Raw genomic sequence first — 20,319 nt, 5'->3', positions numbered from 1 at the left:
GTACTTTAATCTTTGGCTAGAGCGATAGCACAGCAGGTAGGGCGTTTGCCTTGCATGCGACCGACCTGGCCAACCCTGGTTCCATTCCTCCGCCCCTCTCGGAGAGCCTGGCAAGCTACCGAGAGTGTCTTGCCCGCACGGCAAAGCCTGGCAAGCTCCCTGTGACGTATTCGATATGCCAAACACAGTAACAGTGAGTCTCAACAATGGAGACGTTACTGGGCCTGCTCCAGCAAATCGAGGAACAACGGGAGGACAGTGCTACAGTGCTAATCTTTGCTGCTTGTGTGAACGTGAGACTGTCTGGATGTGGTGTTTTAAAGTAATCTTCAGGGGCTGGAGCGATAGCACAGCGGGTAGGGCGTTTGCCTTGCACGCAGCCAACATGGCCGATACAGGTTCGATTCCCAGCATCCCATGTGGTCCCCCAGCACCGCCAGGAGTGATTGCTGAGTGCATGAGCCAGGAGTAACCCCTGAGCATCGCCGGGTGTGACCCAAAAAGAAAAAAAAATAAAAATAAAATCATCTTCATAGTACTGAGGAGGAGAGGCTTCAAAGGACTTAGTTTTAAGTCGAGTTAACAGGCCTAGACTTGACTAGATTTAATACTGATAGTATAGCAGGTAAGCCATTTACCTTGCCTGTGGCTTACCCAGGGCCCTGGCACCCCATATGGTTCAAGCCCTCTAGAAGTGATCCCTGAAAGCAGAGCCAGGAGTAAACCTCGAGCACCACTGGGTCTGGCCAAAATAGAAAAACCAAAACCCAAGTTGAGAGGTAGTACAGGAGTTATGCACATGAGTTTCCTACAGTGGGCCCTAGTTCAGGCACCCCCCAAGCCACCCCCCCCCCCCCGTCTGATCTCCCCTAGGCATTGCGGTTGTGGCCCTGGAGGCCCCTGAGGACTCCCCAGCATAGCAGGACCCAAGCAAAGCAGGCCCTTGCTTGAACATCCAGCCTGGTAGGCCTAGAAATGCAGAGAATGTCCCCCAGGTCTCCTGAGCACTGTTTTAGAGGCCCCTGAATCAAATCAATCTAGTTAAACTAATTCCTGGCCTCCTTGTAGAATCCTTGTGCACAGTCGGAGAGGATCCAAGATTCTGGGACCCTCACGAGTGGTGGAACAGGGAGGTGTGGTGGCTCTGATGGGTTCAGAAATTTTATGAAACATGGGGGCCATTAGGCTTCTGCCCTGGTTGCTAAGTAGTTTTAGGATGTAATGAAGTTAGAAGGATGTGCCCATCTCATAGTGAAAAGTGATTAACGGTAGGCATTCTTGCCAGATTCTGCCTGTCACAAATGGTCATCACCGAGCCAGCCTGGGCTCCACCCTGATCAAACCGCTGATGGGCCACAAGGGATGGGGCCTGTGAGTTTGGCCTTTAGCGTTTCTACCTTAAAATCCTTTGAGCTGCCCAACTGTTGATGGGCATCGTGGGAGCTGAGCCCTTGCTGGCATAGTGCAAGGCTGACCCAGCGCCCAGCAGAAACACACACACACACACACACACACACACACACACACACACACACACATCTTTGTCCTCTTCTTCCCAAAAATGTAAACACAGCTCCTTGCTCTGAGTGGTTACTCCAGGCCTCTCTGTGGTTGAATTAAGGTGAGGAGATATTTAAGTGCAAACAAGGCAATGGAATAGGGGATGAAGGGTGCAGGGGAGGGAAAGTGCGGGGAGTTGTCCCTTCTTAAGCTATGAGCTGACAGAGAAGCATGGTCTTGAATGTTCTGGGTGCCCCCAGCATCGTGTCCTGAGTTCTGGACAAATCCTGGCAAGCCAGGATTCACTGGGCAGAGAATCACTGCTCAAACCCAAAGACTGGAATTTTCCTACTCCAAAATAGAGAAGGAAAAGACATTAATATTTGCCCTTTTGACTTGTGAAGGGTAGCATGAAGGAAATGTGTATGATTTGTCTCAAGGTGGTTTCCCCCTGTGCTTTTCAGTTTTTTGTTTATCTGATGTAAGGAACTAATCTTTATTAAAAAGTCCATTTTCAGGGCCGGAAATAGTACAGGGGGTAGGGCACAGCCAATCCAGATTCAAGTCACATCAGGAGTGATCCCTAAGCACCGCCGGTATGACCCCCCCCCCCCCCAAAAAAAAGAAGAAAAGTTTAGGAGGCTGGGGTGTTATATAACAAGGATGTCTTATTTGGTTTTGCCTGGGATATTGTGAAGCTCAACTGTGAGGAGAATACGCCCCTCCGGTCAGTCTTTGGTGGCTCTCCCTTGGCCGGACACTTTCCCAGAAAACAGGCTTGTACAGCTCCTCTGTCTGCCTACTGCATTTTTCAAGCATAGAACATTCTGGTGACTTGAGTGAGAATCACAGCCCATCACTTTGATACTTAATACACCCTCTGCGGTCTACAGTCGAGTTTCCCAAAGTGTCCTGGGATGATGGGGGAGCAGGAAGAGCCTCTGTACAGCCGGGGCACTTTCTGTTTGTTCACTTGAAGAAGGTCAGTTTTCAGGGGTGGTGTGGGGTGCTGAGTGATGCTCTTTCCTAGGAAGCAGGCCAAATGACTCTGGAACCTCTCATCTAGACTCTGACCTCAGTCCTAAAAGTAATCAGACAAGGAACCAGAGAGATACTACAGGGGTTAAGGCACTTGCCTTGCATGTGGCTGATACAAGTTCAATCCCCAGCACCGCATATGGTTCCCTGAGTATTGCTGAGGGTGCCCTTTAAGCACAGAGCCAGGAATAGCCCGAGTACCACTAGATATGGCCCCCCAAAACAAAATAGTAATAATCAAGATCTCTAGGAGATGGGCCTAGGATCACCAAGCCTGTGTCTTTTTTCAAGGTGAGAGAGATGGGGGGTGGTTGGGAAGGATCACATCTAGCAGTGCTTAGGCCTTACTTCTGACTCTGTGCTCAGGGATTACTTCTGGTGGTCACTGTCACTGTCCTCCTGTTGTTCGTCGATTCGCTCGAGTGGGCCCAGTAACGTCTCCATTGTGAGACTTGTTACTGTGTTTGGCATATCGAATACATCACGGGTAGCTTGCCAGACTTTGCCGTGCGGGCGAGATACTCTCGGTAGCTTGTCGGGCTCTCCAAGAGGGGCAGAGGAATCGAACTTGGGTCAGCCATGTCAGCTGCATGCAAGGCAAACGCACTACCCGCTGTGCTATCGTTCCAGCCCACTCCTGGTGGTACACAGGAAAATCATATAGTATGCCTGTGATTGAACCCAGACCAGCTGGGGGCAAAGCAAGACCCACACCCACTGTACTATGTCTCTTTCCCAGCCCAGGCATGTTTCTCCATTCATTCACCTAATGAATAAGTGACCACTTTATACCATATCCTGATCTAAAGAAAGGGCCCAGGTAAGGTGCGAGAGAGCTTAGCAAGCCTTTCCTAAAGGCCAATTACCTAAAATGAGCACCCTTCTTTTTTCAAACAGGTCTAACAAGATTCAGTGTTATTTGCTTTTCCAGGCCCCAGCCAATTAGCGTAATAAATAGGGGATCTGTTGGAGGGATTGGTGACTGCAGAATCAAAGTGACACTAGCCAGGACTAGAGGAAGCCAGCTGTACCAAGGAGACACGTGATTACAATTAGAGTAATTGAACAGGGCATGTCAGGTGGGACCCTGAGCCCGCAGCTCTGTGTGCCCTGAGGGTGTTATTACCCAGCATACTCAGGAACTGATATGCCTGGTAACGACTCTTTATCATCCCAAAGAAATAGGTGCCTTTTGTACTTAGGGCTAAAGAGCAGTTCTCTCTCTTCCCGTTGGCTTTGGTTTTACTTTTGTTTTTTAAGATTTCCATCTCAACCATCCCAATGGCTGACACACGGGGCCAAGTGATGATAAGTAGGTAGGGTGCTTGCTTGCCAACCTAGGGTCAGTCCCTAGCACCCTATATGGTCCCCTGAGTCCTGTCAGGAATGATCGCTGCAAGGCATTTGCCTTGCATGCAGCCCGACCCAGGTTCGATTCCCAGCATCCGTATGGTCCCCCGAGCAATGTTTTTAGTTAAAAGCTTTATGAGGGTGGTGGAGGGGTGGGCAAGGACGTAAGGGCCGGGCATGTGAAGACTCCAAGTTCAGCTCAGCATTGCATGGTCCTCAGCCAGGTGTAGCCCAGGAACTCTGAAACTCTGAGCCTTAATACTAACTGCATCCTGGGCTGAGTATCACCGAGAGTGACCCCTGCTGCCCCTGAGTCCTGCCTGGGAGTCCCCCTCACCCACCCCTAGGCTTCCCCAGCTCACAAAGCTTTATTGGAATGGAGCTTAAATAGTTCCCCTGGGACCATCGGGGTGTGTGTTTGTATAGCTCCCTGCAGCAGCAAGTAAGCCTGGGAACTTACATCTGGAGATTGTCTGGACATTGAGCGCTCATCAGGGCTTCGAAACCTTGTGGGGTTTCAGCTTTTCCTTTGACTTGGGTTCAACAGAGTTTAGAATTTCAGAATATGCAGGGTACAATCCAGCCCTGGACCCTCCCCTGATCTGCTGCCATCCTGTTTGGGGCTTCGAAGGTGTCGCAGCAGCTTTTAATATCTCTCAGTTGTCACTGGTTTCCCCAGATGCCACCGAAATCAGGAGCACACACAGCTGGTTTATTAGAATTTCAGTGGGCACTGGCACGATAGTACAGCGGGTAGGGCATTTGCCTTGCACATGGCCGACCTGTGTTCAATTCCCAGCATCCCATATGGTTGCCCGAGTACCACCAGGAGTAATTCCTGAGTGCATGAGTCAGGAGTAACCCCTGGGCATCGCTGGGTGTGATCCAAAAAGGAAAAAAAAATATAAAGGAAAGAAAGAAAGAAAGAAAGAAAGAAAGAAAGAAAGAAAGAAAGAAAGGAAAAAGAAAAAGAAATTCAGGTGGGCAGGAGTGGAGTCACCATTGGGAGCCACTATTTGCTGTTCGCAGGACAGTCACGCACAGGGTTTGTTGCCTGCATGTAAGGGTGTCTTGGCATATTGGTGGAGTCAGCGTCTCTTTAGACATGGATTCAAGATACATTTCCCCACCTTCCAGCCACCAACTCTCTGTCACCGTGGGAGAGGGGCCTAGGGGGCGGGGGACAACTCTGTTCCTTCATCCTGAGTCTGTACCGTTTTAGACTCCAGACCATCTATCACTTCAGGTCAGCATCACCGCCCTGTGCTGTCTGCTCCCCACATACCCCTTCCCTTTCCTGACTGTGCTGTGTTCCATCCAGAGGCTCTTGTTGAGGGCAGTGGAGGCAGAAGATAAATGGGGTCAGCAGGGTAAGAGTGACCTGGCCCTGGGCCTCGCCACCCGGGTCAGCGACACTGCTCTTGGGTGGCCTCCCCTGCTGTGGAGTCCCCTGAGTTCTCCAGAGACTTGAACGCCACGTGCTCATGGCTGGCTCTGCTGCGTTAGCTCACAGTGACCTTAGGCTATGGCAGGTGCAAATCCAAAAAGCCACGCTTTAGAATTAAAGAACCTGGGTGAGGGCGGTGTGTGTGTGTGGGGGGGGGGGGGGGGCACTTGTCTTGCAGTCATGAGATCTGGGTTGGAGCCCTGGCACACCCAGGAAAACAGTGGAAGTGGGGACTCAGTCCTTCCCGAGTCCTGCAGCACGTACACGGGGACTGATGGACTTCAGTTATTGATTCCTGCTCTGCTCCCTTGGGTGCTGTCCCCAGGGACCCCAGCTGCAGCTGTAGTGAAGAACAGGTTGCAATGCCTAACACATCGTCCTCGGGGAATGAGTGTCTTGCCTAGTGAGAATATATGCACACAGTTTATGAGTTGTTCAAGATGTCCCTGAGAGCAGCATCCTCAACGTGTCCCTCCAGCTTCCCTCACCCTCGCCTCCGGGCCTGGACTGGGGATGCGCTCATAGGTGAAGCACCAAAGGTCCCCAGAGCCTCTCGGCTCAGAGGTGATGATGTGCCTCCCTTTTAGTCTGTTAACCCAGACAACTTCAGCACCAGTCTCAGGGTCGGCCCGTGTGTTAGAGGCAGTGGTGTGAAAGCTGGAAAGGTTCCCACCCCCCCCCCCCCACACACCCCAACCTATCCATGAACAGGTGCCTAAGGAACCAGGTGTCCTGGTTTCTGTGTCTGCCTCTCGTTGGTTGCTCTGCGCTGCTGCTGCTTCTGCTCCTGCTCTCACTGACCTTGAGCCAGGCCTTGCCCTGTGAAGGCTTCCTTTTCCTTTCATCATCGGTCCTGTGAAGGCTTTGGGCAAGATGACCCTGTCTCCTAGAAGGTCAGTTAACTCTCCAGAGGAAAGAAGCCACGTTGGTTTAATGGAGAGATGTTTAGACAGCCTCTTGCAAGAGTCCCACATTGCCATGCCTCGCTCACGCGGGAAGTGTAATTCTGTCTTGTCTCCTGGAGGACAAGGCAGTACCAAATGTGTGGGTTCCTTCTTCTCTCTCTCTTCCAGATGCCAGGATGGACAGAGTAGCTTATGATGCTTATCCCCGCCCACCACTTTCGAGACATTGAGCGGAAGCCGGAATACCTCCAGCCGGAGAAGTGCGTCCCGCCTCCCCCGCCCAGCCCCGTGGGAACCATGTGGTTCATCCGCGACGGCTGTGGCATCGCCTGTGCCATTGTCACCTGGTTTCTGGTCCTCTACGCGGAGTTTGTGGTCCTCTTTGTCATGCTGATTCCATCCCGAGACTACGCCTACAGCATCATCAACGGGATTGTGTTCAACCTGCTGGCCTTCCTGGCTCTGGCCTCTCACTGCCGAGCCATGCTGACGGACCCCGTGAGTATGTCTGGGCTGGCTTTCACCTGCCCACACTCCTCCTCTGGCCCTGGCTCGACTGCAGCCTGCATGGGGGGCCTGGACCTTGAGGGGTAGAGCTGAAGGGCAAGTGGCTTCAGGACCCACTCCGGGGACCCCATTGGAGCCACAGCCCATCGGTTTGGAGGGAATAATACTGTGTCCATTGGCATTTATTGGCCCTGCTGTGGGTGGGCTCTGGGGTCGGGGAGACCTGGCCTCTTGTTGGAAAGGCTCAGAGAGGAGCCCGTTGCTTAATCGTCTCTGTACGTGGACCGAGTGTGTTCGACTGAGGCTCTGGGAGGAGCCTGCCCAGCCATGGAGCCGGGGGCTGGAAGATCCGCACAGAGAGCATGCTGGGGCCAGGCCGGGGTGGCATGGGAGGGTGTCAAGATGGGGTGCCCGGGTGAGGCCAGGACTAGCGCTAGGTGGATCTGAAATTAAAGCCATATCCAATTCCAGGAACCTGCACGGAATGGCCTTCGCTTTGTTTGGGCTCACGTTTTCCTGAAAAGCTGGACAAGCCTGTTTCAGGCCGCGGCAGGCCCCTCTCGGTGACTCTGGGTAAAAGCGGTGGCATCCCGCCTGGTGACTTAGCGAAATCCACCAAGCTGTGCAAGTGACTATTGAATGTCGTGTACCCCGGCATTAAATCCTCCGTGCCTGTTCATTATCTCGTATGGGGCCAAGGGAGAGCGTGCCTGTTCATTATCTCGTATGGGGCCAAGGGAGAGCGTGTGTTATTTGATGAAGATTCCCCCCCACCCCGCCCTGCTTAATTGTCTCCGTATGTGGGCAGCCGAGTGTATTTAAGTGAAGAGGCAAAACAGTGCTGCTGGCATCCTAGCCTCAGGGCTCACTTTTGAGAGCCACAGGGAAGGCGTCTCCAAGGGCCTTTCTCCTCCCTTCTCTCAGGGCCAGCAGCTTCCTGTATGTGCAGATGGTGGATGGTTCATCCATCCCGGGGGATGCAGTTTCCGCAGCGCTTCTTAACGCAGCTCTGAGCCCACGCCTGTCCAGACAGCACCCCTCCCCCTGCAGGAACCCAGGCAGAGCGCACCCCCTTGGACAGAGGCCACTCAGTCCTGCCTTTGAGCTCCTGTGGGACCCTGAGTCACGTCACTCGAAGGAAAGGCGGGAGATGGGTAGAACCCCAGCACCCTAAGGCACAGGGGATAGGAGAGCTTCCCTGCTGCTAGGTGCATGGCAGACAAGGGCCTGCTCAGTTGTCTTCACTCCATCCTTGCTGTGATGGATGCAAGAGTAACATGTTCCTTTGCTCTGCTCAGTTCCAGGCACCTGCTTGGAGCAGACGGAGCCATTGAGGGAGACTGGCCCTTGTGATAGAGGCTAATGGCCAAGGCAGCCCAGGGAGGGTGGCTGCGTGAAGGAGGCGAGGCCCAAGCCGGCTGTCAGTGCAGCCTATGTGGGCTGGTGAGGTGGAGGGGCTCAGACCACTGAGGTCCCAGCAGAGAGAGTGGTGTGCACCAAGCCCTCCAGCTGCTTGCTTGGCATATTGGAGGAACAGGGGGAAGGCCAGGGGAACTGAGCCGGGAGGAGACGGCTACAAAGCTGGGACAGGCAGAGCCTAGTGGGAACTTCGGTCTTTATTCTCAATGTGATGTCGTGGGCCTCACAAGGGGCTCATGTGAAGCAGGGAGGAGAAAGATGATCACTTTCTCCCCATCCGCCTCTGCTGTCTGGGACCAAGGGTTACTGGGTTCTTGTCTTACCTCGCAGAAAGAAATTTCAGGAGTAGACAGGCAGTGAAGTAAATAGATTTTTCTTTGGAGGGTTTTTGAAGGTCTGGGGGGGAGGAGAGAGAGAGAGAGAGAGAGAAACACGCTCAAGAGAACCTGCGGCTTCTCCAAGGGTGGAGAGAGCCCCTACACACATCCCAGCATTAGACACGAAAGCATGAAAGTACACATCTCAAGAGAGGAGGAGATGCGAGCGACACATGTGCTCTGTCACGTGGGTGCAAGCAACACATGGGCTCAGGCAGCATATGTGCGCCCCTCCTTTGTTCAAGGTGGCTTTCATAGAGTATCTTCTCAGGATGTCTTGGTCTAGAATGTTCTGGAGTCTTCTCTGGGCTGAATCACTAAAGTTAATCGGATTAAGGGAGAGGACCTAGGGTTTGAGGAACTTCATGGGAAGGGGTCCAGTCCTCAGAGTCTGCTGCTGAAGGTCTTATCAGGTCTCTATTTTCCGTGTCCACAAGGTGAATCAGCCTTAGAATTTTCCTCCCAGAAGTTTTGTTGACCTAAGTTTCATTGCCAGGGCCTTTCCCTGTCTATCTGCCTACATCAAGTGCAGTGAGAAGCCGTTGGAGAGGCCTGATTTTCAGAAGGGCAGAGTGCTTCATGCTTGCTGTGACTCGAGGGGGGCGGGGCAAGGGGGGGCGGGGGGGGGGGGAGTGAGCAAGCCAAACCAGAGATGAGAGCTGTCACAGCTGCTGTCAGGCAGGGACCCGGCTGTGCTGGGAACCTATTTTCAGTGTATGTTTTGCATCTTTGTTTTGGGTTTTGCTCCCCCGCCCTTCCCTGGTTCTTTGGGCCACACCCACAGTGCTCAGGTTTACTACAACGCGGGTGCTCAGGAGTCAGTCCCAGCATTGCTCAGGAGGCTATGGGGAGCCAGGGGCTGAACATAGGCCTGCCACATGCAGAGCAAACTGCCCTTACCCACTGAGCTGTCTCTCCAGCCCTGGAATATATTTTAAGCTGCTAATCCTCCAGGAAGGCTGGGCCATAGAATCCTCTGGGAACTCCAGAAAGCGGTGACCCAGGCTCATGCCCAGAAACTTCTCAGAATTGGTCTGGAAGGGGCCCTGGGGATAGAGAGGCTTGAGAGTTTCCAGGCAAACCCCTGGTCCCACCAGGTGTGAGGATGATGGCAGAGCTGACCAATCAGAGCGTGACCCTTTGTGATCCTTACCATGGCAACCCATGAGCAGCTGGAGACTTGCCGATGCTCTTGATTGAAGGGAAACCTGGGAAGAATCGGTTTTGGAGAAGCCAGCACTTCTATTCTGGCTACAGTGCATCTCTATACACTTGAGCAGAGGTGCCTGGGCGGGCGCAGGGGCGCATCCCAATTAGAGCAGAGAGTGGTGGTTTTTCTTGGGATTTTAGGAGACCAGTGATGCAGGGCAGGATGCAGGGAAGTAGGTGCCCTGCAGGGGAGAAAGGCTCAGCCTTGGCATTCATGTGGGAGTTCACCCTGGGGTGAGGCGCAGCTGCAAAGGCGGGAACCCCTGGGGCGCCCGGGACTTCTAGGGGGCAGAGGTGGGAGCCCCCCTCTCCCAGTGCCAGCCCATCTGTGTGGGAGCCTCATTAGCCCTGCAGGCGGGGAGACTGTTTTTAGAAAGCATCTCTGTGGGGTTCCAAGGAGTTTCCCTGTAAGATTATAACGTTTGTATCGCCTACCATTTTTTTTCAGAAACACTTACATCATGGGTTTATAAACAGTGTGTAACAATTATACAATGTGTGTTCTTTCTCGAATTGTTAGTATTGCTACTTAAAAAAAGAAAGAAAAAAATCTTTCTTCAAATAGTTACTGTACTGCTTAGCTTTGAAATCTTGTATCCAAATGTATCATTAGAATCATTGTAACCAGCATTTTTCTGGGCCTTTCTTAGCCCTTGACTCCCAACTCAGCAGCAAATGGTTCATGTTGGGGAGCTTGAGCAGAAACCTGCAGGGGACTCCGGCATAGGCAGCCCCATGGAGTGACTCCTGTTGGAGAGAGAAGGGGAGGGAAGGGACTGAATTTCATGTCTGGAACTTTCCCTGCTGCGCCTCCCAGTGCTCGCTGTGGGGTAGTGAGAATCTTCCCCAAGAAGCCTTGAGTCTCCGAAACACTCCAGACCAGGGGAGTTCCAGGGTCCGAGGCCGCCACTTGAAGATGGTCTGGGCTCAGGACCCTTACCTTGCTGATACATCCTTCTCCCTTCCTTCTCCTTTCTCCTGATTTCACCGCCTTTTCTTTTGGGGGAACTTGAGGTCCCCAGATGGTGTTCTGGGGGTCACCGAGGCCACTCCTGGGGACACGTAGCCAGCTAGGCCAGCGATCAGTGATAAGACCTGCTAACCCGAGCAGACGGTGCTGCTCAGGCTCTTGAGTAACTCAGGGAAAGGACAGGGGTGCCTCCGGGGCTTCTCCCCACAGTGATGCTTTTACGTTTTGTATTGTCCCCAGTACGTACACAGGCATTACCTGCAGTTGTCTCAGTCCTAATGTTAGTATTGGGGTGTGGGTCTGAGCAGGAGAATAACTTTATGGCATCAAAGCAATTTTGTTTGCTGATACTGATTTTGGATATGGGGGGGTGAGGATGGGAGCACTTCACAGCAGTGCCGGGGGTTCAGCCCAGGGTTCCCACATGTACAGCATATGCTCCAGCTCTTTGAGCTGTCTCCTTGACCTTCAAAGTGTTTTCAGGGTTTTTTTTTTTTTTTTTCGGGGAGGGGGGGTTAGCTGTTTGTTTTGGGTTTTTTTTTTTAAGCCTCCTCACATCACTTGTCTGACAAATATGTAAGTTGTCTCCAGACAGGGTCACAAGCCCTAGGTTTTAATTGCCAGGATCTGAATTTCATGTCTGGAACTCATTCCCAAAGCACCTGACCTTGGGAAATTGTCTCTCTGCCTCCGTTACCTCATCTGTAAAGTGAGGAGTATCATCTCTACTGCTCAGGCCTATTGTCAGAATCAACTGACAGACCAGCAAAGCACTTGGAGCTGTGCCTGGGTGTAAGCACTTAATAAATGTCTGTTGCATCACCATTATTCAGCCTGGGTTTATTGACTGCATGCACCTTGCCAAACCCTGGGCAGTTCAAGGTGCTACAAGTTGAAAGACTGGCCCCGGGAATTGTAGAGGAGAGATCCATGTGTAATTAGATAATAGGTGTTTTAGGACAAATAGCTGTGAAGGACTCTGTCTCTGGTGTGACCTGCGGCCTTAGGAAGAAGACAGAGAAGGTGATCTCCAGTTTGGGTACAGTGACCCGGAAGTAGAACGTGGAACGGAAGTGGAATGTGGGGCCGATGGCACAATTGGGGGCAAGACTGATTGGTAGAGTAGGTGAGGTGGTGTGGGAGAAAGAAGAGGTAGGTGGTGATTCTTGGGTTTCTATCCCAGAAGACTAACAGGCCAGGGTCAGGGGAAGAGGAAGAGGAGAAACAACCATATGGGGAAAATGCAGTCAGGCATGTGTGTAGGCCAGGGTCAAGGGAAGAGGGGGAAGAGAAATAACCATCTGGGGAAAATTCAGTAAGGGTGTGTGTGTGTGTGTGTGTGTGTGTGTGTGTGTGTGTGTGTGTGTGTGCGCGCACGCATTCATTTGACTTTTAGGAGTTGAGTTTGATTTTTATTTTACTTACTTTTGACCAACTCAGTAAAAACCTGCCCAACTCCAAAAGAGGTCTGCATTCATTGGCACTTGGGGTTGGGGGTGTCCAGGGGAAAGAGAAGAGGGAGGAGGGGAGGAGGGAGGAAGTCTGAGGAACCCCAGTTTCCATGAGAGGGCTAGAGGCAGGGGCCAGAGCAGGTGGCCTGGGGACCAGAGTAGCTCCCCAAGGACAGGGAGGAGACATGTGCGGTCCGTGGGGCCCTCATCCCAGGATCTGTGTTTCCAGAAGTTTCTTGGATTCTTACAGTCCACTTTTGGGTTTGGCCCTTGCCTTTGTGAGAGCAGTTAGTTTCCAGGTATGGAGGGGTTGGTTGCCAAAGAATGCAGAGCAGAGAGGGGTGAGCAGAAAAGGCAAATGCGTGTAACTTCTAGAGGCTTCATGTGAACGGAGGGCTGATCTAGATCTTGGAAATGCTCTTAGGGAATAGGATGGGCTCCGGGCTGGAGTGATAGCAGAGCGGGTAGGACATTTGCCTTGCACGCGGCAGACCCAGGTTCAATCCCCGGCATCCCATATCGTCCCCTGAGCACCACCAGGAGTAACTCCTGAGTGCAGAGCCAGGAGTAACCCCAGAGCATTGCCAGGTGTGACCCAAAAAGCAAAGAAATTAAAAATAGTGTGGGCTTGGGCTGGAGAGATAGCACAGCTGGTAGGGTGTTTGCCTTGCATGCGGCCGACCTGGGTTCGATTCCCAGCATCCCATATGGTCCCCTAAGCACTGCCAGGAGTAACTCCTGAGTGCTGAGCCAAGAGTAACCCCTGTGCATTGCCAGGTGTGACCCAAAAAGAAAAAAAAATAGTGTGGGCTGCCAAGGGCCAGAATTTACTAGGACCCCTGTTAGGTGGCAGGTCCCATGCTTCCAAGGAGATGAGGAATCGAAGAGGGGATACCCTAACAGCCCATTTTCTCTGCAACAGGCTTGAAGTAGGAGTGAAGAACACCGACTGTGAGGCCAGTCACCAAGAGGAACAGTCGGTTTAGCCTGTTGCTCCTCTTCCCCACACTGGAATAGATTTCATTCCAGGGGGAAAGGTATATTTTAGTGTGTGAACGTTTCTTTGGGTGGTTTTGGGGCCATGCCTGGCAGAGCTCAGGGCTTACTCCTGGTTCTGTGCTTATTCCTGGATCTGTGCTCAGGCATGTCCACAGATCCTGGAGGACCACATGGTACCAGGGGTGCTGGGCTGACTGTGGCTGGCCATATGGAAGGCAGGAACCCTGCCCCTACACTCTTTCCTCCTGCCCCTCCCCCCCGTTTTTGCCTTTTACCTTTAATTGTAGTTTCTGTAACATGGTTACAGTGGTGTTAATGTTAATGGTTTTGACTTAAGAAGGTACTTGGCCTCACCATCACAAAGTCTGTGTGCCAGACCTTTCCAAAGCAGCGTCCACACTGATGGGAATTCTGCTTTTCCCACTATAAGAGTCCTTTGTTGCTGTTTCCCGCGTCAGCTGGGCACTTTTCACGGTTTGCTCCACGGTCCGCCTACCAATGTTTGTTTGCTTTTAAATTTTCTCTCATGGCATCTGAATTTTGCAGACCTGAGTATTTTCCTTTATTGCTATAACCTTTAGGAAAACAAAGACTCCAGGCAATTTTATGTATATGTGTACTTAACATTGGTTTGAGAGCTACACCCATTGGTGTAGGGTGGTTCCAGGGATCAAACCCAGGCCTCCCATAGGTGAACCACATGCCCCAGCCCTGTAGGCATTCTCTCCTGCCCCACTTCAGGCAACTGAAGGAGCATGAAGGGCACCCTCTGCTTCACAGAGAATGTTCCAAATCTGGTTTTGTACTCTCCAGGCCCCTCTCAACTTCTTCCCGTCCCAAACCCTGGATGTGGCCACCTACCACTGCAAGGATAGTGTTTTCTTAGTCAGGTATTAATGGTCTTCAGCTTCTTGGTGTCCACATACCCATGGACCAGGGAGATCCATGCTTTAAGAATTGTCTTCTTGGGATTGGAGTGATAGTACAGCAGGTAGGGTTTGCCTTGCACACAGCACCCTGGTTTGATTCCCAGCATCCCATATGGTCCCCTGAGCACCGCCAGAATTAATTCCTGACTGCAGAGCCAGGAGTAACCCCTGAGTATTGCTGGGTGTGACCCACAACAGAAAAAAAAAAAAGATTTGTCTTCTTGGGGCCGGAGTGATAGTACAGTGAGTAGGGCGTTTACCTTGCACGCAGCCAACCCAAGTTCAATTCCTGGAATCCCATATGGTCCCCCAAGCACTGCCAGGAGTAACCCCTGAGTGCAGAGCCAGGAGTAACCCCTGAGCATTGCTGATCACATCACTGGATGTGACCCAAAAATCAAAAAAAAAAAGAAAGAAAGAAAGAAAGAAAGAATTGTCTTCTTGACTGAAAGTATCCCGTCCGCACGGCAGAGCCTGGCAAGCTCCCCGTGGCATATTTGATATGCCAAAGACAGTAACAACAAATCTCACAATGGAGACATTACTGGTGCCCACTCGAGCAAATCGATGAACAACAGGAGGACAGTGTTACAGTCTTCTTGAGAGCTAGAGCAATAGTACAGCGGGTTGGAGTTGCACGTGGCTGACCCAGTTTCAATCCCAAGCGCTCCATGTGGTCTCCAAACCCCACCTGGAGTAAATTCCTGAGCACAAAGCCAAGAATTGGCCCTGAGCACCTCTGGGTGTGGCCAAAAAAAGGGGGAAAAACAAAAAAAGAACTGTCTTTCTGGCCTCCCATTATCTCACTCACATGAGTGAGCACGGAGCTTAGTGAGTTCACGGAGGTTCCTAGCTCCTCCTGATCCTTTGGCCCATCACCCCAGACACACCCGCAGGGAAGCGTGATGTTGCCCCCGTGGACAGCCCACCTTACACTGCCCATCCCCAGAGCCGATCAGTACTCACCAAGGCCGAGGAGAGGGCCGAGAGCCAGGAGGCCAGAGAGGCCAGAGGGGAAAGGCTGGGGTGGGTAGGATGTGGGCCGGGAAGAGAGGAGCCCCAGGCTTGCTTGGGGGTTGGACTTGCTCTCCGGCTTTGCCCATATCTCCCGGTTCACCCACAAGCCCCGTGCCAGGTCTCTACCCCTGCAGGTGCCCTTCCTGCCAGCCTCCCCCTGCCCTCCTGAGCCCTTCAGGGCCCTCCTGCCACCTCCCTGCCTCTGTCCTTCCCCCAGCTTTTGGAGATCTGCGCCTCCCCCCCCAACCCCCGCCCGAGCCTCTCCACGCTCCATACAGCACTTGGTGCAGCCTCAACTTCAAGGAAACAGTTCATCGGTTGCCTTTGTGGGCTCCATAGCTGGAATCTCTGTCCCCCATGAGTCATTTTCTCAGCAAGCAAGAGATAAGTCTGCAGCTCCCTGGCACGTTGGCCCCGAACCCTCTTTCTTCTTCAATCACTTTTCCCCTCCCAGGGGACCCTCTTTCTTCCCCTGAACCCTCTTTTTCTTCAGTCACTTTTCCCCTCTCAGGATTATTTCCTATAATCCCAGGATTATAGGAAAGATCCTGGTCGTTCCAGTGAGTTTACGCTGCTCAGTGTATTACTGCCCGCCAGGCTTCTCTGGGAGTCCCCGCTGTGAGAACCAGCGTGTCCCCTTCACGGAGGGCGGGTGGCTAGAGGGTGACAACAGGAGCAGGTGTGTTGGGAGACTCAGGTGGATTGTGTGAGGGTAACACAAAGACACGCACATGGGACTCAAGGCGATGGGGAAGTCTATCTGGGCCCGAGAGACGATCTATAGCCTTTCCCGCTGCTGTGAGTTTTCCAGACCTACGAAGGCTCATCTCGGTTTAGTATCTAATGCACAGTATGTGTGTGTGTGTGTGGGGGGGGGGGTGAAGGGGGATCCTGCCTCCAAAGTCCCTTTAACAGGCCCCGTATTCCCTTGTCCTTTCAGAATTGAGAATTTGTGGTCTCCCAGACACCCATGTCTCGTTAATTACATCCCACTGCTGCTTTGTTCCCAGACTGTGGTTATGGGCATGTGACGGGCATCTGATCGTGCCGCTTACCAGGCTAATTCAGGGGCCAGTGATAAGGCAGAGGGTAGGTTGCTCACCTTGCACACAACTGACCCAAATTCAATCCCCAGCATCCCATAAGATCCCCCTGAGCACTGCTAGGGATGAGCCCTGAGCACAGAGCCAAAAGGAAGCCTTGAGCACTGTAGTGTGCGCCCCTCCTCAAAAAAAAAAAAAAGAATTCAGGGCTCCTATACAGGAGACCAGGGGTGCTCTCTTGGCTCCAACATTCCCAGCTTGTGATCCCCACCATTGCTCACTGCTACTGCAGTCTGGGTGTGATTTGGATGTCGAGTTAGCAGTTCTTGCTCGGGGTAGATAGCCCCAGGCAGTACCCAGGGCCCGCTCAGCTCCAGTCAGTGGCACTGATGGTGGTGTCTCGTGGCTCCCCGTTAAGGAGCTGAGCCTGATGGTGTCATGTAAACCTGACACTGAGGCTGCGGGGTGCTGGGGACAGGGTCCCTCCCGTCGCTGTGACCTGGGCCATTAGCAGGCCCGCTTCTTGTTTGGAAGCCGTGCCCCGTGGTGGCCTCCTGCGTTCCCTTCTTGAGCACTGCTTGATTTCACTCCTCCTGTCACTCCTTTGCTGGAAAAACTGCTTGATCTTCTCCTGTCCCTAAACTCTAGCACTGAATAAGGCAGACAGGGTCACAAGGTTTCTGGTTTCGTACTGTCAGCCCTGCCCCCAAACCTTTTTTTAAAAATGCAGGTGTCTCAGGAACAGAACAGCAGTACAGAGAGTAGGGTGCTTGCCTTGCACGTGGCCAACCCATATTTGTTCCCCTTATGCCATGCGTGGTCCCCCAAGTCTGCCAGGAGTGATCCCTCAGCATCCCTATGTGTGGCCCCAAACAAAAGCAAAAATTAAAATGCAGGTGCCTGAAGGAGAGATGGAGACCCAAGGGAGAGGACAGTAGCTGGAATGGTCCAGCCCCAGGAAATACGGGAGAGGCCAGGAAGGCGCCATTCCCACACCTTGGTCTGAATTGCAGCCGCCCGAGCTGTGAGTGGAGAGGTGGACAGGTTTCTGCTGTTGGGAAAATGGCCCTGGTGCTACCCGGGCAGTCATGTGTTATCTAGCATCAGACCAGGGATGACGGCCTGCGAGGGAAGCATCTGGGCCCTGGCCCCCTGGGCCTCGGCCAGGTCCCTTCACTCCCACAACCCGTGTTTGGGTCTCTGTGTACCTGCTTCCCTTCTCCTCACCTTTGTCTTTATTCCTTCCTGGGCCGCTTCCTGGGGCCCTGCATGCCTGATAGCTCTGGGCTGCCCCTGAAGAGCAGTCCCCGCCCAGGCCATCCACCCCATCCGGGGACAGCCCTTCAGCTGTGCTGCTTGAACTTCCTGAGCGCCCCGGTCAGTTTGCTGCTGCTCCGCTGTCTTTTAGAATTGCTGTCGGCTTCCACAAGCCCAGGCACCTGCTGCAGGGAGTACTTCATTGGAGTCTTGGGTGACAGGAGTGAATCCAGAAACACACTGAGCACCAAGTAGGGGGATGAGGCCAGCTTAGAGGCCCGGTACAGCCCTGGCTCAGCCCCGGCTCGGCCTCGTTTCCTTCCTTTGGCTCGGGCACTCAGCCCGCCTGCCCTGGCCCACCACCACAGAGCACGTGGCCAGCTCTGCAGCTCCACAGGGCTGCAGAGCTCCAGGCATCCCAGAAGGAAGGAGAGTACATCCTGGGGCAGGTGTGGTCCAGGAATAAGTCAAAGGACTGAGGACAGTGGCTCACGGCTCTCTAAGAACAAAATCCAATCCTGTGTAGCAAATGCTTCTGATTAAAACAAAACAAAACAAACCTTCATTCCAGTTGAAACAAAGCATGAAAATTTAGGGCTGCAGATTTTGATCTGAGAAGACTGGACAATGTCCACAACCAGCCTTGCAAAGGCCGAAACAGTAGGGAGTGGGGGGTGGGGGTGGGAGTGCATACTTGGTGGTACTCAGGGGCCCTGCTGGCAGGGCGGTTGATCCCAAGGATGCTCAGGGAGTGTGTAATCTCAGATCCCAGACCCAGACCTCCCACACGCAAAGCATATGCATTAGACTTTTGAGTCATCTCCCCAGTCCTGTTAGTGGGAAACAATGTAGGCCCCCAAAATAGATGCACACATCCTCATTATACATAGAGAAGGATGGGTTCAGGGAAACAAGGTCAGTGAAATGAAAGCAGAATCCTCAGGGACAATGTAACTGCTCGTCGTAAGGACATTCACCAAGGGATTCTTGTGGCTTCTCAGAAAGACGCTTTGTCAGTGAATATTCATCAGTGTTGGTGTAGGTCTGAACGCAGCATCCACGTGGTGTTAGAGTGGAAATGTCCTGTCTGTGTGAGTAGTTGTTGCTTCCAAATGACCATCTCTATGTGGAATGTCAGGACTGAGAGATCCCTCAGTCCAGTCCTGACACCCTTTCTCTCTCTTACAGGGAGCTGTACCCAAAGGAAATGCCACGAAGGAATTCATCGAGAGTTTACAGCTGAAGCCCGGGCAGGTGGTGTACAAGTGTCCCAAATGCTGCAGTATCAAGCCCGACCGAGCCCATCACTGCAGGTAGCTGTGCGCCAACACATTGCACACAAAGTCACACTCTCAAATGTTCACACTCTCATACTCAAACCCTCTCTCACATACACATAGTCACACTCTCAAACATTCTCACTCTCATACTCAAACACTCTCACACACACAGTCACACTCTCATAATCAAATACTCTCACACACACAATCACACACATACTCATACACTTTCTCTCTCACACACACACAGTCACATTCTCAAACATCCCACTTTCAATCTCATACACACTCCCTCACACGTACTCACAGTTACACACAATCACATTCACACTTCATACACTCATACAACACACCATCTCACAACACACCATCTCACACACTCTCATTCTGTCTCATACTCATACATGCTCTTACTCAGTCACACTCTTGGATGCACACTCACAGTTACACACAGTCACACTCAAATATTCACACTCATACTCATACACACTCTCACACAACACACTGTCTCACAGTCACATTCACGCCCACATAGTCACACTCTAAATATTCACACTTGTACACATTCCCACACACTCTCATTCACACTCTTATACACACTTACACACACATACCATGAGTTGTCACACATATAACACAGACAGTCATACTCTAAAACATCCACACTCTTACACGCATGCAGTGAAACATTCATTCTCATACTCATAGACAGTCGGTCGCTCTTTCCCATACATTCACATACTCTCCCAAGCATACAGTACACATGGCTTCACACTCATTCTCTCACACAGTCACATACTCACTGACACAACTCACTCTTCTGTACACATGCACTCTAACACTGTAATACACCCACACAGTCTCACAGACACTCTACACTCTCTCTCACACACACACACACACACACACACACACTGAACTAGCACCCACTTCCACCATGAATGCCATCAGGAACAAAACTGGTGGATGTCCCCTGTCTGAGCCCAGTGGCCATTTAGTGTTCCTCTCAGTTGGCACGAGCATGTGGCTTGAGCTCAGTACCCCTGTGCCAACACTCAGCTCTGCAGCCCCTGACCTCAGCCCGTGTGACCCCGCACTGCTTCAGCCTTTATCGGAATGTCCTTGAGCGTGAGGAGATTTCTGCTCTTCCTCCCTCACAGCTTTGTTCCTAGTTAAGGAGACATGAGACGAAGCTTGAGAAAGTCTCTCTGTGACTATCTAGTGCTGCCTCGTTTCAGAGGTGGACTTTAGTCATTTACATATATAAAGAAATGAAGGGGATTGTGGGCTGAATGAAGGTTTTCCTTGGAAGAGACCTAGAGGTTAAAGCAGATATAGGGGCTGAAGCGATAGCACAGCTGGTAGGGTGTTTGCCTTGCACGCGGCAAACCCGGATTCGATTCCCAGCATCCTCTATGGTCCCCTGAGCACCGCCAGTAGTAATTCCTGAGTACATGAGCCAGGAGTAACCCCTGTGCACCACCGGGTGTGACCCAAAAAGCAGAAAATAAAATAAAATAAAACAGATATAACTGTCATCCCACTAGACCGTTTGTTTCCTTGTTTTGAGCCTTTTCCACCTGAGAATCTGTAAAAAAACACACCTCATCATTGGAGTGTT

General features: G+C 52.1%; 1 protein-coding gene across 2 annotated transcripts in view; it reads left to right on the top strand.

Moving 5' to 3' along the window:
- Nucleotides 1–20,319, top strand: part of ZDHHC3 (zinc finger DHHC-type palmitoyltransferase 3) — a 49,772-nt gene that overhangs the window by 11,422 nt on the left and 18,031 nt on the right. For both annotated transcript variants that reach the window (XM_056129313.1, XM_056129314.1), the window contains exons 2-3: nt 6,409–6,738; nt 18,607–18,731. In XM_056129313.1, coding sequence (XP_055985288.1) covers nt 6,433–6,738; nt 18,607–18,731 — 431 coding nt within the window. In that variant the 5' untranslated portion in view covers nt 6,409–6,432. The remainder of the gene's footprint in view (nt 1–6,408; nt 6,739–18,606; nt 18,732–20,319) is intronic.

The sequence above is a fragment of the Sorex fumeus genome, unplaced genomic scaffold, assembly GCF_029834395.1.
Source record: "Sorex fumeus unplaced genomic scaffold, SorFum_2.1 ptg000072l, whole genome shotgun sequence".
In the NCBI taxonomy this organism is placed as follows: Eukaryota; Metazoa; Chordata; class Mammalia; order Eulipotyphla; family Soricidae; genus Sorex; species Sorex fumeus.
The sequence above is the reverse complement of the archived record's forward strand: the minus strand, read 5'-3'. Positions and strand labels throughout refer to the sequence as shown.